The sequence below is a fragment of the Panthera onca genome, chromosome D4, assembly GCF_046562875.1.
Source record: "Panthera onca isolate mPanOnc1 chromosome D4, mPanOnc1 haplotype 2, whole genome shotgun sequence".
In the NCBI taxonomy this organism is placed as follows: domain Eukaryota; kingdom Metazoa; phylum Chordata; class Mammalia; order Carnivora; family Felidae; genus Panthera; species Panthera onca.
The window spans coordinates 88,124,602-88,151,647 of record NC_138351.1 but is presented as its reverse complement, the minus strand read 5'-3'; the positions used below and the strand labels follow the sequence as shown (position 1 = coordinate 88,151,647).

Below are 27,046 nucleotides of genomic sequence, written 5' to 3'. Positions count from 1 at the left end.
CGATCTCAGGGTTTGTGAGTTCAAGCCCCGCATCAGGCTCTGTGCTGACAGCTCAGAGCCTGGAGCCTGCTTCAGATTCTGTGTCTCCCTCTCTCTCTCTGCTCATCCCCTGCTTGCACTGTGTCTCTCTCTCTCTCTCAAAAATAAACATTTTTTAAATTAAAAAAAACTGAATTTTGGGGGGGACCTGGTTGGCTCCGTCAGTTCAGCATCTGACTCTTGATCTTGGATCAGGTCATGATCTCATGGCTCATGGGTTCGAGCCCCAAGTCAGGCACACACTGTCCCTGCAGAGCCTGCTTGGGATTCTTTCTCTCTCTCTCTCTTTCTGCCCCTCCCCAGCTCACTCTGTCTCTCCCCCTCCCTCCCTCTCTCAAAATAAATAAACTTTAAAAAAAAAAAAAAAAAAAAAGGGCTTACTCTGGCCTGCTGCCCCCCCCACTTCCCCCCCCCCCCCCCCCACTGCCCTTGCTCTCAGTCCCTTGAACTCATTGGCTCCTGCATCTGGAGAGAACAGAGCCTCACACAGGGAAGGTGCTCAATAAACTTCCATTGGCTCAACGGCCCCACTTCCTGTGGATCAGGCAGGCATGGGGAAGGCGGCTGTGAATGAACCCTGGCCTCCATCAATGAAACAGAGGAGGCCCGGGGGGCGGGGGGAGGCCTCAGATGTGGAGAGGCAAGTGGGCGGTCTGTTTCCAGGAGGGGCTTCAGTGCCAGGATGGACACTTGCCCAGCGATGCAGGGTGGCATCTCTGTATTACCAAATGCAGGGCAGCTCTCACTCGGTGTCTTTCCTTCCCGCTTTGCCTCTCTGCCCTTTGGGATCTCCCTGAAACCCAGCCTACTCAAGGCCAAGTTCACACAATCGGCCTCGAGGGTGCCGTGTGAACCACAGAAGCACAAAACCCCAGAGCCTAGGACACTGGGAAGCCATCCTGCCAGGGTGGCCCTCCGTGGGGTCCCAGAGCTCCTGCATTAGAGTTGTCCGGGCATCCAGGGCTCCATCTAGCACCTGTTATCCAGATTTTTCTAGGATTTTTCTATTCATTCATTCACTCAACAAATAGGTATTGGGCACCCACCGACGCTGGGGCAGTCACTATTCCAGGCCCTGGAGAGTCAGTGGTGACCACGATAAACCTGCTTCCTGCCCTCCAACCGAGCTTTACGTTCTCCTCAGAGCGATGATAACCAAGTAAACAAATCAATAGTAAATTCAGATCGTGATGAGTGTCCTACAGGCAACTAGAACAGAAGGCAGGTCGGAGAAGAGCTGGCCTGGTGGAGGCTCCCTCAGCAGCAACTCAGAGAAAGCAGGGAGGGCCCCTTGGAGGTGGCGTCACTTGAGCGGAGCCCTGAGCTACCAGACAGAGCCACTGCTCACCCTGGAGCCCGAGCAGTCCCAGCAGAGGAAACAGCAGGTCCAAATGCCCTGGGGCAGGAACGAGTTTGGCATCTTAGAGGGCCAGGGGGAGAGCAGTGTGACTGGAGCACAGGAAGTGGGACAGAGCACAAGGACCAGAGGAGTCGGATCCCGTGGTGGATTGATCGGCCAGCAGTGAGAAGCCCACTTGAAGAATATGATGGGACTTAGAGGGCAGAGTGGAGTCAGGAGACCAGAGAGGAGGCTGCCACACTGGTCTAGTGAGAGCTGGGAGCGGCCGAGATGACACAGGGCAGGCAGGGGAGAAGCGGACAGATGTGGGTTATAATCTGGGGAGGGACCCCACGGGGCCCGTTTGCGGGTTGACTTTGGGGAATGGAAGAGAGGCTAATGCATGGATTTGGGGCCTGACGGTTGCTGTCCAGAGATGGGCTGCCCGGAAGTGGAGGACAATCGGGAGCCCGCTGGCCATAGGCAATTTCCACGACAGAGGAGAAGTCTTTCTCTTGCCCAGCAGGAAGTGCCTCATCATGCTGACAACGTAGCTCCCGCGTCAGACAAAGTCAGGGTCCATCCTGACTCACAGGGTGAGCTGGAGACCTTGTGCGCGTCCCCTCCCCCCGCCCCGCTTCCTCATCCCTACGATGCGGGTGATGCCACTTTCTCAGCTCACCCTGGGGACTCCATGAGGGCGCGTGGAAAGCTGTCCTGCAGGCTGACACATGGCTATGAGCCAGAACTGTCATTACTGTCCTTGCCATCCTGCCTCTTCCTTGCCTTTGCGTGGCTGGCCCTGCCTCCCGGAAAGAAATGGGGCTCCGGAAGTGGGTGCCTCTCAGACAGGGCCAGGGTCTGGGGCCGGTCCTGGAGGGATGGACGCTGATGCGGGGGGGGGGGGGGGGGGGGGGAAGGGAGGGCTCTCGGGCCGCCTGAGTGGCGACAGCGCAAGGCAGCCAGGGCCACCCGGCAGCTTCAGGTAAGGCCCAGGGAGGGGCTACGGGAGTGTGAGCTTCAGCAGGAAAGAGACCAGCACCTCCCTGGTGAGCCAGTGTCTTCACCCACCAGGGTCTCAGTTTCCTCCTCTGTGAAATGGGGACACAGTTGGCCCATAGTGAGGATTGAAGTGAGACATGCTTTTAAGCACTTCACACAGACACACGGGCTGGGCTCAGGAGCCACCAGCCCCAAGGCCTCTTGGGGACAGCCTGAAGGGTCAGGGTGCAGGCAGCTGCTGGGGCCTGGAGCAGCAGTGGCAGGTGGGGACATGGCTGGGGGGAGGGGGGGTAAGGAATGCGCACGGAGGACTCACCAGGCCAGCGTGGTCCAGGCCGGAGGTTGGGCCCGGGGTCAGCAGGCGGCAGTGGGACGAGCCCCCCACCCCCACCAGCTACACCTCAGAGCCTTCCCGGGGGCCCTCGACACCCACCAGCAAGCCTCCCCGACCCTGTCATCAGGCCCGTCGTTCCCTAAACGCTCTCCCGTGTCCTTCTAAAACCTCCACGGGGAGGGGCGCCTGGGTGGCGCAGTCGGTTAAGGGTCCGACTTCAGCCAGGTCACGATCTCGCGGTCCGTGAGTTCGAGCCCCGCGTCAGGCTCTGGGCTGATGGCTCGGAGCCTGGAGCCTGGTTCCGATTCTGTGTCTCCCTCTCTCTCTGACCCTCCCCCGTTCATGCTCTGTCTCTCTCTGTCCCAAAAATAAATAAAAAACGTTGAAAAAAAAATTTAAAAAAAATAAAACCTCCACGGGGAGTCGACGCCATCACCGAACTCAATGGCGAGGATGTCCGTGCTGGGGCCCGGCAGCCTGGGAGTGCGTACCTCTTGCCGAGGACGCCCTCGCCCTCTATGCCTCCGTCACTGCGACCCCCGCCATGGGTGACCCGTGAAGACTGAATGAGCTAATGTAGGCGGAGCCCTGCACTGACTGGTTCCCCTTCAAAAGATCGTGCAGTCACCCCTGTAAGACCAAATTGATTTGTCCCCGATTTATACCTGAGGAAACTGGGGCTCCGACAGGTTAAGCCACTGGCTCAAGGTCACACAAGGGCAACAGAAGAGCTGACTCCAGAGCCCAGGCACACTTGGACCACTCCACTCCCCATCCCCGGCAGAGACCCTAGAAGAGTCTGCCCAGAGATCAGACCAACCCCAAAGCCCCCAAGTGGAGGTCTGAGCAGCCTGGTCCAACTGAGGCTGGACTCCGGTTATCTGGGGGAGGGGCATCTGCACTCCCGCCTGCCTTGCCGGTGTCCCTTCTGAAAAGCCCCAACATACTCCCAAGCAAATGAGGAGGGAAAAGGGACTTGTCCACACCCATACCTAGAGGTCGGCACAGGTCCAGCCGGAGCGGGTGCTTGGTGTCCCGGAGCGGCCACAGTGGATAGAGGGGAGAGCGCTGAGACCAGAGTCAAGGGCACGGCCGGCCGCCCTGTGAGGGGGGTGCACTTCCCACTTCTTTCTGCTTGCGGGGCACCGACTTCACGCCAGTTTCTCGCTGCCAAGGTTCCGAGATGCGAGACGCACAGATGCGAGACCGGAGAGGCTCAGAGAGGTGAAGACCTTTGTCCAAGGTCACACAGCTCTGCCTGATTCCCGAGACCTCGCTGCCACTGTGTTCCCTAGAGACGCTGTCCTGTCTCGGGCCCCTGTGGTGCTGGGCACAGTGCCCTCCACACCCCCTGCTCAGAGGGCGGTGGTGGATGAAGCTGGGGCTCTGGGCTCCGCTCCTCTGCTGAGTAGGGACTCAAGCAGTAGGGCTTTGCAGCAGGGCCTCAGGCACTGGGAAAATGGAACCATTCCTCCCTTGTTTATCACCACCACAGTCCCCACTCCAGGCTGGGGACGGGAGAAGGGCACCTCAACCCTGGCGGGGGGGGGGGGGTGCTCTGAGCCATACGCTGCGCTGAAAGCTCACCTCCCATCCTTTGTCCCACATATCTGAGTAGGTCCCCTCCTCCCTTCTCTCCCTCCTGCCTCTCTGCCAGAGGTGCACCAGACTCCGTGCTCTTTAAGGGAAACACTTTACCAGTTTCTTTTTTTTTTCCTACTACAAAATAGCATGTGGACACTATAGAAAGACTTAACATTCAAAAATGAAAACCAAAAGGCAAAGTTAAAACTTACCCACAATCACTTTCTCTTTTCTTTTGTGGTTCACTAACGTTTAACATTTTCAGAACTGTTTTTCGGGAGCAGGAAAGGCAGCAAGGGTTGCGTGAAAACCCTCATATCCCCACCACCCAAAGGTAAGCGCCTGGAGAAACGGCCTCACGGCCCTTTGTCCGTGTGGATGGACAGAGAGACGGATGGATCAAAATGTAGATCGTTGGCTTTCTTACAAAAAGGAGTTATACTTTTCCTACAGTCATTGGAGCTGTTTTGCCTGCTTGGCAACTAACGGGTCACAGGCGCCCCTCCCCAAGAATAGACGGAGACGTGCATCAGCCGAGGGCTCACTGTATGACTGTTCCGTCCTGCTTCTGATAATCCCCAACTGTTGGACACACAGGGCAGTTCGAATGTCTCATCAGGGCAAGTCACGCTAGGATACGCTCCAGGAGGAAGGGCCCAGTCTGTCTTGCCCACTGTAGCATCCCAGCGCCCGGCACACGGCTTGGGAGCAGAGAAGCCTCCAGTGACGTTTGCCACATGAGTGAACCAACACGAGCTCAGCCCCGACCTGGGCCTCTCTGGCCCCATCTGGCCCCACGAGGTTGCCGGGTCCTCAGCTGCAGCTGTCTTCAGGTTTCCCAAGGCTTCCGTCTCTCCTTTCTTTCTCAACCACCCAGACCACACCCTCCTTTCTCTCTCCTCCACGCTCTCTCTCTCCACACTTCTGCCTCGGCCCCAGGGCCCTCAAAACTGTTCTGAGGTCCCCATACCAGCCATCTGGCCTCCCTGCAACCCAGCCTCCTCTCTCCCCGCCAGACTCTCCCGGCAGCCGTGGCCCATTTCCACGGCGACACCATCCCTCCACGGGGAAGGCTCGGACTCGTGGCGGCCGTTCCAAATGCATCCCAGGCCCCACAGTGTGCGGCACCCTCCTAGGGGTGCCAGGAGACAGGCCGGACATGCCAGGAACAGCGACGGTGAGTGCCACGTGTAGGGGTAGGCCTCAGCCCCCATCAAGGAACCCCACGTAAAGAGAAGCCGTGTCTGCAAACAGTCCCTTATCACCCCACCTTCCAATTAAGTGGCTGCGCCTCTAACGTCCCCCCACCTAAAGATCTGGGGCTGCCACTGCCATACATGTAGCCCCCACAGCCAGGGAGGGCTGGGTGCTCAGAGCGGGGACAGGCAGGTGGCCATGGGAGATGCAGGGGCCAGGGAAGGGCTCTCAAAGGAAGTTCGGCCTCGGCTGAGCTCTGAAGGATGACCACAGATTCCCAGCGGGGAACGGGGTTCCGGGAAGAGCGCCAGATCCTACTGTTCGGTGGTCCAGGGAGTCTGAGGGACAGAAAGGAGGCCAGAGCAGCTGGAACCCACAGAGCACGGAAGGAAGGGGGCTTGGGGGCTGGAGCACTGCCGGCAGGGCCCGGGAACAAGGGCTCCTGGAAGTCCCTGCAGCCCAGGCTCCCCCACCCCACCGGGACCTGGGTCTCAGCAGCCCTGCCAGGCTCGCCACCAGCCAGGTCCAGATGACTACCCTACAGAGCTCCTCAAACTCAGCTCCCATCGCTGAGCACACCCACACCCACCCCCGCGGCGGTCCCCTGGGCCACTGAGAACTCATCCCTCTCCCCTGCCACCAGGTCTTACCTGGATCTCCCCCTTCCCAGCCCAGGGTCTCTCTCTGCCCTGCAGAGGGCCTCCCACATTTCTGACCTGGGCCGAGTCCCCAGCCCCGTCACTGGCACCAGCTTCTGACCCAGCACCCAAATAGCTGTCAGTTCTTCCTAAAACCCAATCTGGCTCTGTCTCTTCTCTGTCTCTCTGTCTCTCTGTCTCTGTCTCTCTCTCTCTCTCTCTCTGACACACACACACACACACACACACACACACACACACACAGAGGCACCAACTAAGCATCCTTCCTGGCAACTGATACCATATTTACAGGGTGCCTCCTGCACACCAGTCTCACTGGCTCAGGGATCCAGCATCGAGCGGGTCCCTGTCTTCCTGGGGCCCATCTACTATCCGCGCAGACAGACGTTAAGCATACGTTTTAATGATAATTACATGCCGTTGTGTTGTGTCGAGGGGATGTGCATTATGGGAGCCTCTTACAGAGGTTCAGAGCCCTCTGCAGACCAGCCCCCATCTGCTTTTCCAGCCCGGCCTCTTGTGACCCACACCGCCACACCTCTGCTCACAGCAGGCCCCACCGGAAGGCCCTTCGTCCTCTGCCCATCATTCAAGGCCCCATTCAAATGCCATCTCCTCCCTGGAGCCTTACCTGAGCTCCCCTTGGAGTCTCTCCTCCGGCTTCTCCCCACGGCTGGCCCAAGATCCCTCTGTTTCCCCCACTAGGTTGAAGTTTCTTTCTTTCTTTCTTTTTTTTTTTTAAAGGCTTTTTAAAGTCATCTTTACACCCAGTATAGGACTCGAACTCACAACCCCAAGCTCAAGAGTCACACACTCCACTGACTAAGCCAGCCAGGTGCCTCCGTTTAGAAGTTCTTTTTTTTTTTTTAAGTTTATTGATTTATTTTGAGAGACAGCAAGCAGGGGAGGGGCAGAGAGAGGGAGAGAGAGAATCCCAAGCAGTTCCCTCTCTGTTGGTGCAGAGCCCCACACGGGGCTCGAGCACCCGAACCATGAGATCGTGACCTGAGCCAAAGAAATCGAGAGCTGGACGTTTGACCGACTGAGCCACCCAGGCACCCCTGGAAGTTTCCTAAAGGGAAGAATCTTGCCTTTTTCATCTCCACATTCCGGCAAATGCCATGTACTCGGCATGTGCTTACTGCTTGTTAAACTCAAGAACATGTCGCCTGACTTGGGTACAGGTCTAGGGCATACCTTTGCTCTCCTTGCAACCGCAGCTCCTGCCAGGGGTTCTGCTAGCGACAACCCCCCCCCCCCCCCCATGACCACGGCCTGGCTTCGGCCCCCTGTGAGCCAGGAACACAGTTGCAGAGTTCAACTTGTTCTCTGGGGCTTCTCTGGCCCAGAATGGGGGGCGGGCGACACCTCCACCCCCAGCTCTGGGAGCCGGCCCCACTCAGGCTCCCTTCAAGCCCGCTGACCCTCAAGGGGGGACAGAAGTGCAGCCGTCTTCCGCTGAGCGCCCGTCCCGTCACCCAGGTCCTGGGTGGGCTTCCCCACCCTGCACTGAGGATCCTGCCCACGTGCTCAGTGTCCAGCTATATCCCACACACCCCGTCTCCCGCCCATCCCACCCCACGGATGGCCTTGCTCACACTTCCTTGCAGAAGTGAATCTAGAACAACACGGGAGGCGGGGAGAGGGTCTGCCTTCCCTCTGATAAGGGACGAGCAGCCTGGCACCTTTTCAGGGCCCTCACTGCCGTCAGCCTCCCTCTCCTGGACCATTTCCAGCACATGAGGGACACGGAGCGCAAACCAGCCTGATGATCCTCCTCTCGCAAAGCCTTCCCAGACGTCCAGCCCCCGCCCCCCGCTTTCCCCACCTCTGTTCCCTTTGGGACAAAACTCCGCGAGAGGGGAGTGAGGTGTTGTGTGTGGCTCAGCAACCAGACCGTCCAGCTCCACGCTCTTCCTTCCAGGCCGGTGGGCTTGGACCGGGGACCCCACCTCCGTGCTTCCGTGAGCCCCTCGTGGGGCCTCGTGGGGACGCGGAAGCAGTGGCTCCTCCTCGTCTGATTCCCGTTCCCTCCCCAGCCCTCTTCGACCCGCCACCCACCCCACTGAAGCAGCCCTGAGCGAGGCACAAAGACCCAGGGCCCATTCTGTCCTCTCAGCCGCGTGCCCAGGGCTCTGACCTTCAGGGTCTCCCACCCCCCATGCCCAGAACCAGCCAGCCGTCTTTTCTCGCCTTCACCCCCGCTCCTGCCTTGGTGACCCGGGGCGGGGGATCCATTGCGCGCTGACCACTCCCTAGCCTATTTCAGCAGCCGGACCCGCCCCCAGCTCTAGATCAGCAGACCCAGATGCCTACTCCAGGCCTCCCCTTACAGGCTCACAGGCATCCGCCGGGCCCCCGACGCCAAATCCCTCTTGCCACATCTGCCCCGCCTCAGTAAATGGCATCAAGCTACACAGGCCGAGAATTGGGGCTGCTCGAGGCTTCTTGTCCTTCTCACACCCTCCTTCCTGTCGGTGATAGCTCTAAAGACAGCCCAAATGGGACCACCATTTCTCACCACCTCCACGCCGCCCACCGTCCTAGCGCCTCCCCTCCTGCCCCACATACTCCAGGCCATTGTCACTGGCAAAGCCCTCCAGCAGCTTCCCGGAGGATACGCAGACACTAAATCCCAATCCTGTCAGAGAGGAGCCCCTAAGACCCTGCTCCTCTCCCCGACCCACGTGTGTACCCTCCCCAACCCTACTGGGGCGCTGGGCTCCCAGCTGCTCCCCCCCACTTCAGCCTGCAGCTCTCTCCAGGACTCAGACTCGCGCCTCCTCCGAGGTGCCCTTCCCAACCCTGTAGCTCAAGTAAACCGCGCCTGCCGCCCTCTCTAATGAACTGTGCTGTTCGCTTCGTAACACCCGCCACCACCTAACGTTCTGGTATTCTGGGGCTGGCCGCTGTCATCCACGCTAGAACAAGGAATATTCGGCCAGTAACCACTCGTGAAATGCCTGGGTCCTCACGATCCATGGCCTGAGTATCATTATGCCCGTGTTTCACATTGCGAAACCAGGCTCGGAGACAAAGTCAATCACGAGGGCCGCTCAGCTAGTAAGCAGCGCAGCGGGCCTTAGGTTGGCTGGGGTTGGCTCCCGGCCACCGGGCTCTCCTGGGCAAGGCCTCCAAGGCCAGGAGAAAGGCCAAGGGCTCATTCTGTGAGGAGACTCATCTATATACCAAGTCCAGGAACACGTATGTCCGAGGAAGGGTCTGAGAAGCCTCGAGTACTGCAGCCCCCCAGATCCCAACTCCAGCACAACACGGACAGAAGGGGTGGGGTGCATCCCCAAAAGCTGCCGGTGCGTGGGTTGCAACCAAGTCCGGTCCAAAGGCTCCCCCGTCAAGCCTGGAGTCCACAGGGGCTGCCTTCATCTAGAAGGGCCATGGTGACCGAGGGCATTTGCTCTGTGCCAGGCCCTGGGCGGAGGACTTCACATCCTTCACTCACTCCTGGCAATCACCCTGTGATGGTCCCCATTTTGCAGACGAGGAAACTGAGGCTCAGAGAGATTCAATAACTTACGCAAGACCTTGCAGCCGGGGGTGGGGACAGCCAGGAGTTGCCAGAGCCTGCTTGGGTGACCAGTGCACGTTCACTGGCTGCCCAGGAAAAGCTTAGCCCAGACACCAGCTTTAACAGTCCCAGCCCCAGACTCCACGGCCCGAGGGAAGGGGACCTGATGGGGAGACAAACAGGCATGTGGAGAAACAATAAACGTGTGGCATGAAAAGACACACCTCACACAGGCGACAGGTGCAAAACAGAGGCTTTAATCCGAACAGCAATGAAGGCGCACGGGGCCAGGGGAGGCCGAGGGGGCAGGGCAAGAGGAGCCAGGAAGGCGGTGATCTGGACCCTGGGAGGGAGGCCAGCACTGGACCTCTCCTAGGAAAACTATTTCTGTGACTCTCATGGTTCCCATCCTGGCCTCTGCCCAGGCCATCGGCCCAGGTGTGAGGGTCAAGTCCCTGAATTGTGCTTCTTGGGAGCTCCCCCTTCCCACAGGGGATGTGGACCCAGATAAAGGGCAGGGGTCTGGAGAAGGGCAGGCCTGGACTTTGGCCGGGGAGAGCCTGTAAGAGCCTGGCCCAGGAGCAGCCCTAGAAGAAAACTCAGGACCTGTCATGTCAGCATCCCCTCACCTGGCCAGGCCCTGCCCATCTTCACAGCCAAAGCCTGGGCTTGGGGGGGGGCCATCGCTGCCTCACCTGAAGAACCAGTGGGTAAGTTCGGGGAGAGGAGAGGACAAGAAGGGGGCGCTGCTGAGTGCTCCGGTGGCCCCTGGCCCATCGCCCCGAAGGGCAGGCAAACAGGGCCAAAGGGCCCTGGAGAAGCAAGCAGCAGGGAGTTGGGAGCAGAACGGAAGATGTGAGAAGAATCCAGGCTCCCCACAACCAGAGCGGGCCCCGAGCACCTCCCTGCGTCTCAGCCACCCCCTCCCAGCCTGAGAAACTTTGGAAAGGCGGGCCTCACCCAATCAGCCAGTGGGCCAGCCCTGCCGGGGCCCTCCCGAGAGCCCAGGGGCTACCCTTGCAGAGGGGGACAGGACCGGCTCCGGCCAGGAAACCCAGCAAAGCCAAGGCCAAAGAACAGAGAAGCCAGAGTGAGGAGGCACTAGACACAGGTGCCCGCAGGCCCAGGGGGCAGCCGTGAAGAGGAGCTGGGAGGGTCACCGGCCAGCACAGCCGATGCTTCTCGGCCCCTGACCTCACCCCAGGCTGGCCGCCTGCCTCCGCCTCCAGCCTTCAGAACCCCCAGGCACCCACCCAAACATGGCTTCAGAAACCGACCCACCCCACAGGGAGCAAGCGCTCCAACCCCTAGAAAGGCCACAGGCCTCGGGAAAGGAAAGCAATGGACACCGCAAACTCCTCCCCTTTCCAGCGGTGCAGAAGAGCCCAGGTCTCAGAGGGGACTGGACAGAAGAGGAAGGAGGAGAGGAAGGCCGAGCACGGGACCAGGGCCCGAGCACACCCTCCCCACCACAGGGAGACAGGGCCCACTTCTCCCTTCACTTTGGGTCCTTCGGCCTCATGCCCGGAGCCTCCATCAACCCCACACTCACCACCCACCCCAGCAGACAGCCTCTCAGCAAACAGAAAGAACAGAGGGAGGGGGCGGGGGCGGCTGGCGCTGGGGCAGGGGAGGGCAGGCACAGGAACTGCGGCCTGGGTGGCTCCGGCTGCTCAGCCCCTAGCACGAGGTGACCGGATGGATGGGCAGCAGGCTCCCGAACTTGAAGTGCTGGATCACAGGGAACTTCTCCAGGCACTGTGGGGGGAGGCGGGGAAGAGCAGAGGTGAGGACTACACCGCACCCCTGCCGGGGCCCACGCCGCCTCTCGGGCCTCCGGGGGAGCCCCGGACACCTCGGGAGGCTCGGACCAGCGCAGTTCCCACAAAGTGTCCCCCCAGGGCCCAGGAAGGGGATGATCTCAGAGGGGCACCCAGGCCTTCAGGGAAAAGCAAGGCTCCCAACCCCTTCCCGACCACCCCCTCCTATCCAAAGACCCCCACTCCGTGACAATTAGACCTCACTCATTAGTGAGGGAGAGGGAGAAAGGAAGGGAAGGAGAGCAGGCGGCCCAACCTCATTGCGGGGAGGGAGGGGAACTGGGGACCAGACATGAGAAGAACCCTCCAGACCACTGGGGAGCCCCTAGCCCAGGCCCCAGCCCTGGAGAAAAAGTGTAGGGATGTTTGGACACAAGCTTGACGAGGGTCCAGAGCCCATTTTTCTCCAATTTTCAGTTCTCTGGACTGAAAAAAGGCATCCTGCCACTTGAGAGCAAGACAGTAAGAATCAGTTAACATCCCCACACCCCCAGGACAATTCCCAGGAGCCCTGTGCATGGGGCAGAGGACAAGAACACTGAACAGGGGCATGGCCTACTCCCTGAACCCAGCCCAGCCAGGACCTCAGCCCAGGGCTCTGGTGGAGATGGGGATATTGGCAGGGCCTTCCACAGAAGCTGGCCTGGTCCATGGGCAGCCGGGCCCCAGGCCACACACCTCTGGCCTCTGGCCCCAGCACTGCTTAGCACCACACAAGTCCAGGAAAAGGGCGCGGCGGGGGGGGGGGGGGGGGCAGCTCCCAGCCTCCCCGCACCAGCCCTGGTCACTGGCGAGCTCTCTCAGGCAGCAACTCTGGGCATGTGAGGATTTGCCTGCTCTCACACCTTTGACCAAGAAAATAACCAGGATGGCTAGGCTGGAACATGACTTACGGCTTCAGATAAGGTGAGCCCCATTCCGTGACTGAGGTCTCAACATCCATCTAACTCAGGGAGACAAAGGTGTGCCACGACTGGCCCAGGTCCCCTCACCTCAATGACCAGGCACAGAAACGAGGACGTCTCAGACCAGCTGCGCCTGTGTCAGGTGGGGGCTGATCAAGGCCTAAAGGGGGCCTAGGAGGTGAGCGGGAAAAGGGAAACCTTTTTGTGCAGTGGAAGGACAGGAAACTAGGCCGAGTGTGGGAGCAGAGCTCCAGGCCGCAGCCAGACTGCTGGGCCCAGGGCAGACCAAGTGGGGAGCAGGCAGCCGGGGGGTGTCTCTGGTGGGGTGGGGGGGGGGGGGGGGAGGAGGAACAGCCAGCAGCTCTAGGCCAGAGGCAAAGGCAGCTGCCAGTGTGCTTACGTCATCAAGGAAGTGGTAGGAGTTTGTAAAAGGGGGCCCCCAGGGCCCTGGAATTCCAGAAAGGGTCAAAGGTCAACCTGTTTCTAGCTCTCCTCCAAGAGAAGCTGCAAAGGCAAGCGGCTTAGCAGGAGGGGGCAGGGGCGGTTCTGTGCACTCTGCCTTCAGGGGCCCGGAACAAGCCTCCCCAGGGCCACAGGACAGGAGAGCACAGGGCTAAAGGCCAGAGGCTGCTTGGGGCAAAGGAAATCTTGAGGCTTCAGAACAACAGCAGAAGGGGGCCTCTGGCCAGGCCTTCTCCCAGCTAACTGTGCCCTGGACCAACGCCCCCCTGTCCCCCAGGCCCCCACTGAACTGGGCAGAGCGAGAGAGCGACATCTTCAGCTCACCCGCCCCCCCAGGGACCTTTTAGCTGGATGCCACAGTGATGCAAGGGGGAGAAGGGGCTCTCCAGGCCCCGACAAGGTCCTTCCGAAGGGAGCCCCAGCACAGCGACAGCCCTTGGGAAAGACAGGCCCCGCTGCCCACAAGGGCACCGAAAGCATTTGGTCGATCGGTTCAGAAAGGCAGGGGCAGAGCCCGGAGACGCACACAGTCCATCCCAAATCCCAAGGCCGCCTAATGCCAGGCCCAGTCGGGCCTCTGCGGCAGCTCAGGCGATCAACTCGCCTCCAAGAGCCAACTCTGACTGGTGGCCTTGGCCGTGGGGACGCTGCTCTGGACTTCAGGACTGGTGGGCCTCGCTGGCCCTCCCCATGGGCAAAGAGCTGACCTGAAAACACGAGTCCTTCTCCTCGGACCTCTGGGAAGGGAGCATGCGATCCCACAGGCTCTCGGGGACCAAAAACTAAGGGCTATTTGCCAGCAACGCACAAACGAGGGCCAGCCATCAGAGACGTGGCCCTCCTAGACCACAAGTCAGTGGGCTCCAGCACCGGCCTACAGAGAGGGCTGGCCGCCACACGGCGCCCGGCAAGGCTGCCAGCTCCTACTGTGCCTGCGCACATCCAGAGCTGGAGCTTCGGGAGGAGCGCTCCGGGGTCCACGCGTGTCCCCGCTGTCCGGGCCTGAGCTGGGGTCCCGGTCTCCCCACACCCGCAGAAATCCGACAGCTGTCTGAATTCGTCTCGTTCCTGTAGCACCCGCCGCCAGCCATTTCGATTCTTAGCTTGCTCCTCCCTCATCCTGTCAGCCTGGGACTCCTCCTCTGGAAGGGGCAGGTAGGGGAAGGGGGCAGGGGCTCCCGCTCTGCCCCAGGGGGCCCGGCTCAAGGTAAGCTTAGAGTCACTTAAGTAAGAGCCCTGCGGGAAGAACAGCACTTCAGATCCCAAGCAGGGAAGGCAGGAGAGTCCTGCCCTTGGTGACCGACCCGGAGTGGGGGTGGGAGGCTGGAGGGCCCCGCGCTCCTCACTCGCTGCACACGGGCCCCCGCAGTGGGGAGGGCTCCGCAGGGTGACGAGGTCCCCAGCAGCACCCACAGCGGGACCGGCGGGGGAGGGGGTGTGTGTGTCAGGAACAACAGGACGCCCGGAGGGCAGTGACCCGAGTGCTCTCCGGGCGGGGGACAGCCAGGGCGGGGGACAGCCAGACCGGAGGGCCCAGCGGGGCCCGGAAGGAGCCTGGCCTGCGCAGCCCCAGCAGACGCTCCTCTCAGATTAGAGAGGTATGTGGGCCGGAACCCAAACACAGGATGTGAAGTCCAGAGGAAGGGAACCGGAGGGGGAGGGGGCAGGAGGGAGACAGAGGGCCGGCCGGCCGGTCGGTTCCAGTGCCATCAACCCCTTCGGGGCCACGCGGAGGGAACAGGGCCGACCGGAAGCATCTGTGCCACGCAGCCACACCCCGGCCTCCGACACCCTCTCCCCCCTGCTCCCCCTGCCTCCCCTGATGGGATGTGAGTGTAATGAAGCCGACTCAGAGAACCAACCTCCCTCCCTCCACAGGAGAGGGGTGGCCAAGGGTCAAGAGCCGAGGGGTCAAGAGCACCCACGGGACAGCATCGAAGACCACCAGCCTGAGGGCGAGAAAAGGGGACTCCGGGGACTCGTTACTCTCGGTGAGGGACTTTACACCCAGGTCCTTCCCTGGCCAAGGTCAAGCAGCTCCAGGATCGGTGTGCACAGACATGAAAGAAGCTAACAGAAGGGACGGGATGGAAAGAAAATGTCTCCTCCCTACCTGCAAGAAAAAAAGCCACCTCCTTGGCTGGGAAAAGGTGCCAAAGAGGAGGAGAGAGGACAGGGGACACCCTCAAGAGCTGGGCAGCCACCTCCCAGCAGGGGGAGCTCAGGGGAGCCACGCCTCACCCTGCCTCTCAGACCTGAGAACTAGAACACCACCTGAAGTGACTGCTAGAAATGTCAGCCCTGGGCCTCCCTCGAGGGCTACCTGCCCAGGTATCAGACCCACCAAAGTCTGAGAAGCACCGATTTGGACGATGCCTCCAAAGCATGTCTTCACTTTCGTGTCCCCATGTGAGACACAGCTGTGAGGGACCTCTGGCCATTCGACAGACCCCGGGCAGCAGGGCCTTGCCTCATCACTGGGCAGAGCCGGGCCTCAGTATAGGGATTCTTTGCCCACTCCCCAGACAGAGACTGAGGCCTCGAGGGTCAGAGGGGCTGGCTCAAGATTTGGAGCAAAGCAGCAGGGTGGGGGTGGGGGGATCGGCGGCCCCAGGACCAAGAGTACCAGCCAGCCCCCACTCACCTCAGCCTTATACATGCGGATCAGACCCTGGTTCACTTTGGACCAGGAGGGGACGGCACTGATGTTCCACAGCTGGTTGGAGTGCTCTGCAAAGGGGCCGGTCTTCATCTGAAGAAAAGAATCCAGAGCTGGAGAGGCGGGCCATCTGGGAGCTCATCCCGTTTCCCTGCAGTAAGGCTGTGCACACGTATGTGTGTATACACACGCACGCATACGTGCACGCACAAATATATGCACACGCGCTAGGGCGCACATACGTGTGCATATATATGCACCTACATACACGCTCACACGTGTACGCGTGTGTGCTTAAGGACCAGGCTGCATCACCTGCAGGGGGGAGGTGTGCACTCACTTGTGCACAAGCACGTACACGCGCGTACCCCCCCCCCCCACACACACACACAAGCACACGTAAGTACCAGAGACAGGGTCTCTCTCGGCCTGCAAGACCCAGTGGGAAAACATAACCCCCAGAGTTATCCTCTTTCTCCCACAGCCGAAAAAAGGAAGCCTGATTCCCACCACCCACCACACTCAGCAGCCTCAGAAAAATGAAACCTCAACCCAAGCCCCTGCTGAGACTCCCGTCAACTCCCCCCAGCCACAGAGTGCTCCAACAGCACAGGGACGTGCTCCCTTCCAGATAAACAGCAGCGGCCTCCCGAGCCTCCCCGGCCAGCCCCGCACGGGGGGCCAGCCCCGCACAGGGCGGGCTCCACCACCAGGCACTCAGGCTGCACCTGCCACTGGCGGAGCTGGAAGAGCCGGGGGAGGGGTCCGTGTAGGGGAAGGCTAAGGTGGGAAAGACCAAACCCAGGCACCCGACTGCCTTCTGAACGGCAGGCAAAAGGCAGGCAGGAAAAGCGGGGGAAAAGAGGGGGGACACGTGAGCCCTGAGCCAGGGGCACCTGCAGCAGATGCGGGAGGAAGGTCTGTTTGGACGGTCTGCCTGACCTGGCTGGGGAGCAGGGAAGGGATGGCAACGACAGCGGCAAGGGACAGGCAGGGGCGAGGCCAGCTCCATTCCCGTCCCTCCTCTCGCCCAGAGTTCTGACCCTCCAGGAAGGAAAGCGATTCTGCAGCAAGCCCAGTGAAGTTCCCATGACATCAGAAACCACAGCACTGAGACAGGGAGGCTTGTGTGCCTGCGTGGACCCCTCCGCACAAGGCCAGTGCGTTTGTTAACAGGCGCTTCACGAGGCTGCCTGGGGGAAAGGGGTTCAGCGCCCTGAGCCCCAGGCTTCAGAAGAAAGAGTCTGAAAATCAAAGAGGCTGAGCTGGCAAGGAAGCAGAGACTTGGACCCTGAGGGGGTGGAAGGCTCCAGAAGAGGCTGTGAATGGAGGTGGGGCTGGGGGAGAGCTGTTCCAGGGAGAAAGGATGGACCCAAAGCTCCCTCTCCATATTGGGCCTAAGAATAAGGGCCCAGGAGCACACGACACCCCCACCGTTTGGCTGTGGGCTCGCGAGTGACCTGCTCCTACACGCACGCCCCTCACTTCTCCAGCGAGGGCCTCACACCAAAATGCAAGATTTAAGTCCAAAGCGCTGCCATTTACTGCTGTCACCTCCCTTCCCTGCCCGAAGTTCCCCAAAAGCCTGTCTCAACTCCCAGGTTAGGTAGCGAGGACCTCAGGCTCCTTCCTCCAGTAGGGAGGCCACAGCCTAAGGTGCTGAGACAGAGACGTAAACCCACCCTGGTGCTCCCAGGGCTTTTCCAGGATCAGGGTCTACACCCACTTTCTTTCTCTTCCTCTCTCTTTCTAACACTCCCTCCCCCAGGGTGGCTCCCTCCTCTGGTGCCCCTAGCCTATGGGGCCTGGCCTTCGAGGAGCTTTGTTCCAACCATCCTACTCAAGCAGGCTCCGCCCCCAACAACCCGCCCTTCCCCTCACCCCGCCCCTTCCCCCAAGGCTCTCTGCCCCTTGGGGACCAGCAGCAGGCTCCAGTCTTCTGCACACTTCCAGGCCCTGAGAACCTCAGGGACCACTGGAGATGTGTAACCAGTTTCAGTCTGGACAAGGCCCTGTGAACAAACCACCCCAGGGGCACCCTGCCGGCTTCGTCCCCCAGCACAGCTCCATAAGCCTGCTCAGCCAGGGCCCCGAGGCCAGGGACAGCAGACAACTCTGGGAAACCAGAGGCTCTGCTTCATGGGCTAGCCTCAACCACTAGGGGCACAGGAAGGGACCCCAAAAGGCCTCTCTGGCCTGCTCTGACCCCATGGAAAGGCCAGAGATGCTATTTCTTTAGAGGGGCTGCCCCACATCCCACGCCCCCCCCCCCCCCCCCCGGGCCTGCGGTGCCCCAAGGCCACCCTAAGTCCTTCAGGAGGGGACTTTGCAACTCTGGGAAAGGAAAAGAGACGAGGGGAAAAAAGGAATCGGGAGCAAGAAGACAAAAAAAAAAAAAAAATTAGCTCATTCTAGCCACAAAGGGAGAAGAGAAAGAGCGAGAACGAGCAAGCAAGCTGCAGTCCCGCAGTGACCCCAGGGGAATCGTGTGAGTCAGAGCAGCCATATTGAGCAGGAAATTACTCACAGACGCTGCGTTCCTGCCTCTCCACTCCCAAGAGAATCGGCCTTTTGTAAATGGTTCCTCTGTCAGTAACTGAGGGGGGATGGGGAGAGGCTCTGCACAGCGCCTTCCTGTCAGCTCCTTCCCTTCCAGCTGAAATCTGATCCCTCCCTTCCCAAAACTCCAAATTTAGAAGCCAGATTGAAACTGAAATTCTTTTCCTGCCTGCCCTGGGCTCTTAAAGGCGCCAGGGCTGCATTTCCTGAGACAGCAGAAGCCCTGCAAGGTGGGGTCCCTCATCCGGGATGCCCAGGGCGACCAGGGCAGGTCCTGGGAGACGAGGAGGAGACGCCCGGTTCCATTTCCCACTTCTTGTTGTTTTGGTCTTTTCTCCCAGTTGCACCAGCCATCCTGATCCCCAGGTCTCCAGAGGCAACACCGTCTTTTCCAGACCGAAGCACACAGAACTCTGCACAGGCCTCCGGGTCCCTGTGTCCCAGCGACGGGCCTTCGGCCTCCCTGGGTCAGGGTGGGCCAGGCCAGGCCACTCATTCACGGACCAGCAACCAGGACATACTGGTGTGAGGTGGAAGGGGAGTGGGGTGGGGGGGTGGGAGGGGTGGGGGGGTGGGAGGGGTGGGGGGGTGGGCGTAGCCCAGACCAGAGCTCCGGGGAACTGGCCCGGCGCACCACATCAGCAACCACACCAGCCAGGTCTCCGCTTGGCCAGGGGGACGGAAGGGAGCCCTCAGCCCTGCCAGCAGTCAGTGTTTACCACCATGCCCCAGCACCTAGACCCAAAGTGAAAACCAGGCCTTGCAGAGAGGGTGCAGAACAAGCAAAAACTCTAGGGTCTGCCTCTCAGCCAAGGAAGTTACGAAAACCTCCTCAAAGTTCAATGTGCCGTTAGTGCCACCTAGTGGCCGCTGTAGGATTTTCTCCAGCAGAGGAACCGCATCCCAAACTTCGGGCAAGCTTTTGGGGTTTTATACCAGAGTAACCAACCAAACAAATAAAAATACAAAAGTTGAACCTGGAATCAATTCCCATATTCCCCGAGGCCCGGTCTGACCTTCTTCCTTGCGAGTCACTGACAGGGACCCCGGGGTTTGGCCAGCCACCAGAGGGAGCCAGAACAGCTTAGCCTTTTACCCCCAAGTGAGCAAAGCAGGGCTCAGCCTAGAACGCGCACCCCTTCTCTCTACCATGCTCCTCCTGCTCCTCCTGGGGTCTCCCAGGGCTCCCCAGACCCTCACATCCCACTCTGGAAAGGGCAGCACGTGACTGGCTCGTGAGGCAATGAGCCAGGCTGCCCCGAGTCCTTCCGACCTTGGGCCTGCCACACTGCTGAAGGCAGCAGATCTGAGACTGGAGCGGTGGCCGCCCAGCCGTCAGTTCCAGCTCCATTTGCTGACTTGGAAAAACGTGTCATTCCCCTCTGGCCTCTGCAGTTTGGCAGAGGCCTGAGCCGAACGCTGACCATGAGGAGCCTGGGGCTACGGCTGCTTAACCAGGCTTCTCCTCCGTTCAGGGGGCTCAGGGGGCTCAGAACAGGAGCCGAGAGAGCAGCCTCAGTGGGGAGGAGACCACAGTCGTGCCAGGGGCATCACTGGGGCCAGACGTGCATGCGGGTGTTGGAAAAGAGGACAGTGGCAAGACCCTCTCCGGACAGCAGAACCAGGGCGCCCTTTGAAAGTCTCTGGGGTGAGGGGGACAGGGATGCAGCAGGGAGGATTGAAGGCCCTGACAATTCCTGAGAGAAAGGCCCTAAGAGCAGTGAGTCCCCAAATTCCATGCGAAGTCACCTGGCAGGTGTATTTAAATACGGGTTCCTGGTTCTTGTCTCCCAAGATTCTTGACTCAGAAAGCTGGGGTCGGACCCAGGAACGTGCGTTTTAACAAGTTCCCCGGGCGATCTGGAGGAAATGGGAGACCTTGCCTCAGCGGGCAACAGCGCCCAGTTAAACACCCCCCTGCCAGGCGGGCTAGGGGTCCAGGCCGTCTCAGTTCACCTCCGGCACTACATCTGGTCCATGTCCTCAGGTACCGACACAGATGTGTCCCCAGAAATCTAGCCTGCTGTCCACATGAGTCTCTCCAACTCCTGCAATGGCTTCACCCCACACACATCCCGTGCACGTGGCTGGACAGGCCTCGTGGGCCCCCCCCACCCCTTCAGACCTGCCGCACGGGTCACCAAGTCCAGCTAGTGACTGCGTCTCAGTCCCACAGCTCAAAAGCTCCATGGGGTTCAGGGGTAACCCCAGACCACTGATTTGGGGGACGAGATCCTGGACAGTCAAAAGCGGGCTTACAACCTTGCAGAGGCCTAGTGTGGCTTCCTTTCCAACAACCCACCTTCTGGGGCCAACCCTGCTGTCTCCAGGCGAGGGCCCTGGCTCCTCTGTCTCACTCCAAAGCCACCAGCCTCAGGTTCCTCTCGGCCTGGACGTTGCCACGGGCTTCTCCCTCACCCCCTCCCCTCACCTCAGTAATAAACAGGATACACTCCAGGAACATGTAGTCCTTGTGGTTCTCGTTCACGGCCTTCTCGTCCACGAAGTGCCTGGGCTCCAAATACGGGTGGTCTGGGAATGGCAAAGAGCCCCGGGGTTCAGAAGCAGGCACTCCCACCACGGAGCACCTCAGCCCAGGGCACTCCACACCCACCCCGGGGCCACAGTCCTGCCCGCGTGCCAACCCTTGACCTCGTGGGAGCAATGAAGGACCTGTCTGTGTATTCTAGTGAACGAGCTTTGGCTCTGCCTTTTTCTAGCTACGTGACCTTGAACCAGTGACTACAGCCCTCCGAGGCTCCGTTTCCTCATCCGTGCAGTGGGGACATGAACGGCACCTCCCTCTCACTACCTGATCGGGGATCACTCGCCATGGTGCCCGCACAGGTTAAGGGTTAGTCAAAGGTGGCTGGTCTCGTGCTGGCAAAGACCCTTCCCAGCGTAGTTGAGAAGGTTCTGGGAGATAATCTACCCAACATGCTTAGAGCAGTGCCTGGCACAGAGCAAAATATTCACCAAGGGTCATTTATTAATACTATTCTGCAGGCAGTTAATCCTACGTCAGAGCGGAAGTTACCACCGGACCCTCACCCGCTGCAGATCCCAACGCGCCGCCCGAGCCTGGAAAGCAGTTTCAGAGTGGGGGGAACCGCTACAGCGCGCCCCACCGGAAGCGGCTCACTGCCCAGCACTTGGTGGCCGCTCCCTGATGGGCCCCCTGGCACACAGCTCGATAATCACAGTGGATGACGCCAGTCACCGAGTCAAAAGAGCCCTTCGTTTTGAACATAAAACCCCGCAGCTGCTGCCAGGAGCTGGGGCGCGTTTCACACCAGCCCATTACGCGCCAGGCGAGCGCCCTTGCTCCAGCCCGTGTCACTTTCCATTATCTCGGCACACTCTGCCTCCGCCTTCCCGAGCCTGCCTCACCGGCGGCTCGCGGCAGAAGGTCGACAGCAAACAGCCCCCGTCAATAGCCGGTCTAATGCCTGCTTTACAAGCTGTCACCGTCTGCCCGGAGCGGAAGTAAGGAGGGGAGGGGGGGGGGGACAGAGAACGCACCCTGGGGGGCGGAGGGGTAGGCGCCCCCTCTCCAGTACCTATCAACTGTGAGCTGCCCCAGATGAAAGGCAGGAACTGAAAGTCGTCCAGGCCCCACACTCCCTGGCTGCCGGCTGGCTCCATCCTGTACGTTTTCTGGAGTTTCCGCATGACCTCGAGGTACCTGCGCAAGAGGGAGGTGAAAAAAGAGGCGGCACAAAGTAAAAAGCCGGCCTCAAGCCTTCTGCCACTGGGAGCTCATGGAGGCCAGAAATAGCCACCTGAGAGTGTAACTGGTCTCTATTTCAGTTAAAATCCACACGCATAAGTTATGCATCAGCTGGTACTCTCAAAATAATGTGGCTTTATTTTCTTCTCCCCCGTTCAGCCTTCTTTTGGCCCAGGGAAGGGGGTTTTAGCACCATCGACTCCTGACAACGTGACACCCTGGGCAGGAGCCTCAGGCTCTCCAACTCTGGCCTGCCTGTAGGAAAGTGGCTGGGAGACAAAGCAGATCATCTCCTGGGGCCTTTCGGCTCCCACCCTCCCTGTTCTCAGGGGCTGTGTCAGTTCTGGCATCTGGGGAGCTCTGGCATCAGCATCGCCAGAGGGGGGCCCAGAACAGGCACTGTCAGAGCGCTCCAGTGACCATACCACACCTGTGCTGCCGGGTAGGGGGTTTCGGGGGTGGGGCTGGGGGGGGGGGCGGGTCAGAGTCCCACTGCCTGGGTTCAGCTGGCTCTGTGGCCTCAGTGATCAGAAGACAGCTGATTTCTCTGGGCCTCTGTTTCTTCGTCTATAAAACAGAAACGAAGGCTGCTGGGGAGACCAAGGGAGGGAGCTGCATGGCAAAGCCACGGAAGCATTAGCAGTCGGTACGTGACATTTCCTTCCCTTGTTCTTCCTTGAAACTGAACCTGTCAGTCCTTCTGTCTTGGGTGCCCCATCCACAGCCAGGGCTTGATGAGGACGGGCCGAAAGAAGAAACAGGCGCTCAGGAGAGCCCTCCAGCACCCTGTCCTCAGAGTGACAGTGACAAGGAGGAAAGAGACCCCCACTGCCCCTCCTCTCACTCACCGATTGAACACCTTGAAGACAATAGCTATTTGGTCGTCTACCCGGAGCACCCCAATCTTGCAGAGGCAGCAGAGGAAAGCAGCAAAGGCTGCTTCATGTCCTGGGGGAGAAAAACCAGCTGAGGTCGACAGGCTTCCAGAGAAACGAGTGGGACTGTTCTTGATCTCACCAGAGTCCAAATCACTGATACCTGCCCCCTGCAGAGGGAGGTCAACATGGAGATAATGGGGCCACCTCCCTTTCTAGAAAGACCCAGGCCCTCTTGAGAGCTACCACTAATGTAATTCTATTCCTAATGGGCCGAGGCTGAGGACTTCTTAAACAGACACTTGCATTTTATTTTGTTTAACTCACTTATCAATTCTGTGCTCTCTACTGAGCACCTACTACGACGGCAGCCACTGTCCATATCAGGCACTAGGGAGACTTAAGTCCATGCCCTTGACAGTTTATGATCTATCAGGATGACAAACATTAAATAGATAATCACTTCTATAATTCTAGCTCTGAAGGAGGGAGTGATAATTGGAGGATATCACAGGGGAACCCTGACATAAGGGTCCGAGAAGGTTTCCCCAAGGAAGTAAAAGTGAATCTGAAAGATGAATAAGAGTTGGCAAGGCACTGGGTGTGAGGGAAGCAAGAAGAGCAATCTAACCGAGAAGAAACAGCATGTGCAAAGGTCCTGAGGCAAAAAAAAAAAAAAAAAAAAAAAAAAAAAAAAGGTATGTTCGAAGAACGCTAAGGCAGCCAGTGTGGCTAAAGCAGAGAGGGCAAGGGAGGAAGTATAACAAGATGAGGCGGGCGATCGGATAGGCTTTCCCTGCCACAGTAAAAAGCTCACACTTTATCCTAACGGCAATGGGAGCCACTGAAGGCTTCCAAGCAGGGAACGCGTGGTCACATCACAGGGTCAAAAGGCACCCCCTTCCTTTCCCGGTCATGTCAAATAGGAGTGGGCAGTACTACAGAAACCACTGACTGGATTCCGGACTGAATGCGATGGTTCATAGTGTTACCAAAAAGTATATATTTGGAGGGAGGCAGGGAGAGAATATTTCGGCGACCTCCTGTCCCATCTCTGTAGAATGAAGGCGACTTCAGGGCCTGGGAAGCTTGTGAGCGGTTTCTCTCGCCTGCAGGCTTTCCCATCTCCACCCGCCAGAGTCCCAGCAACCCTACTCAGGGGCTCTTGCACCCCTGAGAACGGAAGAAACCTCCCCACTTCTGACCTGGCCAGTCTCCCCTCGGGGTTCTTCCCTGTTGTTCTGAGTCAGAGCCCTACCCGCGGAAGTCCCCCAACACTTGATAAACCTGCTCCCCGGCAACAGGGGAGCAGAAGACAAAACCTCCCCGTGACCCAGGTCCAAGGGGGCCCTTCTGCCGGCCTGCCTCTACGGCCTGTGCTCCTCCTGAAGAACCCGAGCTGCAGGCCAGGGGAAGGCCCAGAAGAGCAGCCGCTCTTGGACTTGCTGCTTCGGGTCAGGTCAGAAAGCTGGGCCTACCAAAGCAGAGTCCTCCTCAGTCACCCCCACCAGACAACGCTTCCCTCCTGAGGGGCCTGCCTCTCCCGGAGAACTCAACGCAGACGCGGGGCCGGGGAGAGGGCGTGCCGCCATGCTGCCAAGGGCTACTGAGCTCCTTCATTTCGCAAGGGCCTGGGGAGGGGTTGCCTTGAGATATAGTAAGCACTCAATAAATTATTTTGCGATGGCGATGAGCTCACAGAGCTCGGCTTTACAAAGAAGACAACCGAGGACGCACACAGACACCATGCACGTGGCAGCAGCGCCCCCTGGTGGACCACGACAGAGCCGCGGAGGGAGCCCCGGGCCTCCCTGCACCGTGACCCGGGGCGCTGCACCCAGCTGGCCCTGAAAGGCGGCCTGCTCAGAGGGCCCCGAAAAGAGCCAGGGCACGAAGGAAGCAGCCCAAGAAGAGGCCGCAGTGAAGCCAAGGAAACACGGAGTGGCGGGTACCTGTGCCATAGTCGATGCGCGTGGAGTTCCCCACGGACTCCTTTAGGTAAACGGCCACCTCGGGCACGGCAGCTGCCAGATGGGTGGGGACCACCGTGGCCACCAAGTTTTCTGCTTCCTGATAACACAAGAGACACAAAGTGGTGGCAGCAGATGAGGCAGCATCCCGGTGGGCAGGCACCCAGGGGCAGCATTTGGCCGGGGCCCGGCTGGCCACGCCAGGCCGGCCTGGCTCCCTGCTCCGACTGGCTGCAGAAAGCGGAGGAGGGAGACATTTCCTCTGATACCTCTCACGCTACAGAGAGACGACCTGGGGCGGCTTTTAGCCTGCTGAGCCTTCCTCCGGGGGACAAGGGTCTGGGACAAGATAGGAGGGAATGGAAAAGAAGCCATCCAACCCCCCCCCCCCCCCAATCTGGTAAGTCACTGACGTCCCCAGGGCAGCGAGGATGTCTGCCACACGTCCACCAAAACACGCGTGCGAGAATGGTCACAGCAGCAGCATTTACAGTAGCCCAAATGTGGGAACAGCCCTCAACTGCAGCGTCCATCAGCAACAGATTGTGGGCCGGTTATGTGATGGGGCACCACACCGCCGCGGAAAAGAGCCACTGCTCCGCACAACACGGGTGCATCTCAGAGACGTGACACTGAGCAAAAGAAGTCACGTCTGTCGGCAGTTCAAAAACAGGTAAGACTGGTCTATGGGACAGAAATCAGAGGAGTTTGGCGGATATCAACTCAAGGAGGCATAAGGACCCTGCTAGAAGGCTGGAATGTTTTATCCCTTGATACAGGTGGGGGTGCAAGAGTAGAAACATGGGTTAAGCTCTGTCGAGGTTGCAGACAGCCTCTCCTCTGCTGTCCTGCCCGCCGCCCCCTGGCGGTGTAGTCAATAAACGTCTATCTCCTTTAAAACGGAAAGAAAGGAAGGAAGGAAGATCCATCAAGCTGTACAGCTATGATGTGTTAAACTTCCTTTAAGCCAGTAACTGCACACAATCTTAAAAAAAAAAAATACCATGTACCCTCTTAGAGTCCAGAGGCAGCCCCAAGCTGCTCTTAGGCAGGGACGGTATTTTGTTGGGTCCTTGGGACTCCCCTCTGCTCCGGGCAAAAACACTGAGCCAGACAAATCAGGACCCAAGTTTCTCTAAGTTCAGTCTACGGACACCCGAAAATCTCCTGGGGACCTGGGGAAAATCGGGCTTCCTAGTCTCTACCCTAAAGACTGTTTTTCCAAGGGCAGGGCCCAGGATCCTGCATTTTATTTTTTTGCTTGCTTTGAACAGGTATCACCGTTACATGATTCAAAAACAAACGCATTATAAAAGGGATGCACTGAGAAGTTTCTGTCCCCCTCCCCACTCTCCCCTGCCCTCAGAGAAACCACAGCTTTATTAGCCTCTTGTGCATCCTTCCAGTGAGTTTCTTTATGCAAACTGAGCAACACAAACATGTCTTTTTATTTGTCTCTTTCCTGCCAAAAAGTAGCTCACCGCGTGTCAGAGCCCAGACTCCTCTTCAACGGAACAACAAATCCCAGAGCACCTTCCCCTGAGCTCCCGAGTCAGCCTCCTCGTCTTTCTCAGAGCTGCGTAGTACTCCAGGGTGGATCTACTAGCTTATTCAACTGATGCCCTGCACACGGACACCTGGGACATTGGAATCTATCGCTGACGCAAACGCGGACCTGATTAACAGCACCGTGCTGAGAAGTGGGCCTCCACGGCAGTGATTCCCAGAAGACGGCCGGGGCACAGGGTAAATGCGTTCGTATTTTTGGCAAATGGAAGTGCTGTTTAACAAACTCCCCGGTGATTTTGAGATGCCCGAAGTCTCCCACACCCCTAGCCCAGCCCCCAAGCATGTCCCGGGGCAGCCTCACCTCGTCGAGTTTGGCATACCAGGTCCTGTAGGCCTTGTTCCCAAATCGAGAGGGCTGGTCCACCGGAGGGGTCTCATCGATCCACCTGTCCAGCGTGTTGAGAAGGGCGACCAGCTTCTCAATGGCCTGTAGTGGACAAAATAGAGGGGGCCAAGCCACAATCGCTAGTGGCCTCCAGCTAGAGCCACAGAGCGAAGTCCCAACTGCCAGGGGACAATGACCCCTAGGCATGGCATTAAGTGGCATTCTCCTGGCTGTCCCCCTTTCTTCTTGACCACGCTGAATATGAAGGAGGGGCCGCGGGTGCACAGTGAGCTTAACAGAAAGGGACCAGCATGTGGCTGAAGGGACAGGAGTGGCTTCACCACCTGGTCTCCTAGAGCCAGCCTATCAAGAAGAAGTTGCTGGATAAGCAAGAACCCCAGTCCCGATCTGCTTCAGTACCTTGTACTGGGGTCTCCTGTTGGGTACACGACACCAACTCGTCACAGAAAACAGGCACGTCAAAGCAAGAGG

The 27,046-nt window shown here is 59.1% G+C and overlaps 1 protein-coding gene across 1 annotated transcript in view; it reads right to left on the bottom strand.

Annotated features, from left to right (window-relative positions):
* Positions 1 to 9,916: 9,916 nt before the first annotated feature.
* The window catches only part of PTPA (protein phosphatase 2 phosphatase activator), a 30,811-nt gene continuing 13,681 nt past the window's right edge, over positions 9,917 to 27,046 (bottom strand). Inside the window, exons 4-10 of the mRNA XM_078436387.2 lie at positions 26,531 to 26,656; positions 24,643 to 24,760; positions 22,664 to 22,763; positions 21,646 to 21,770; positions 20,517 to 20,617; positions 15,512 to 15,619; positions 9,917 to 11,438 (exon numbers count right to left, since the gene is read on the bottom strand). Of these exons, the coding sequence (XP_078292513.1) occupies positions 11,361 to 11,438; positions 15,512 to 15,619; positions 20,517 to 20,617; positions 21,646 to 21,770; positions 22,664 to 22,763; positions 24,643 to 24,760; positions 26,531 to 26,656 (756 nt within the window). The 3' untranslated portion in view covers positions 9,917 to 11,360. The remainder of the gene's footprint in view (positions 11,439 to 15,511; positions 15,620 to 20,516; positions 20,618 to 21,645; positions 21,771 to 22,663; positions 22,764 to 24,642; positions 24,761 to 26,530; positions 26,657 to 27,046) is intronic.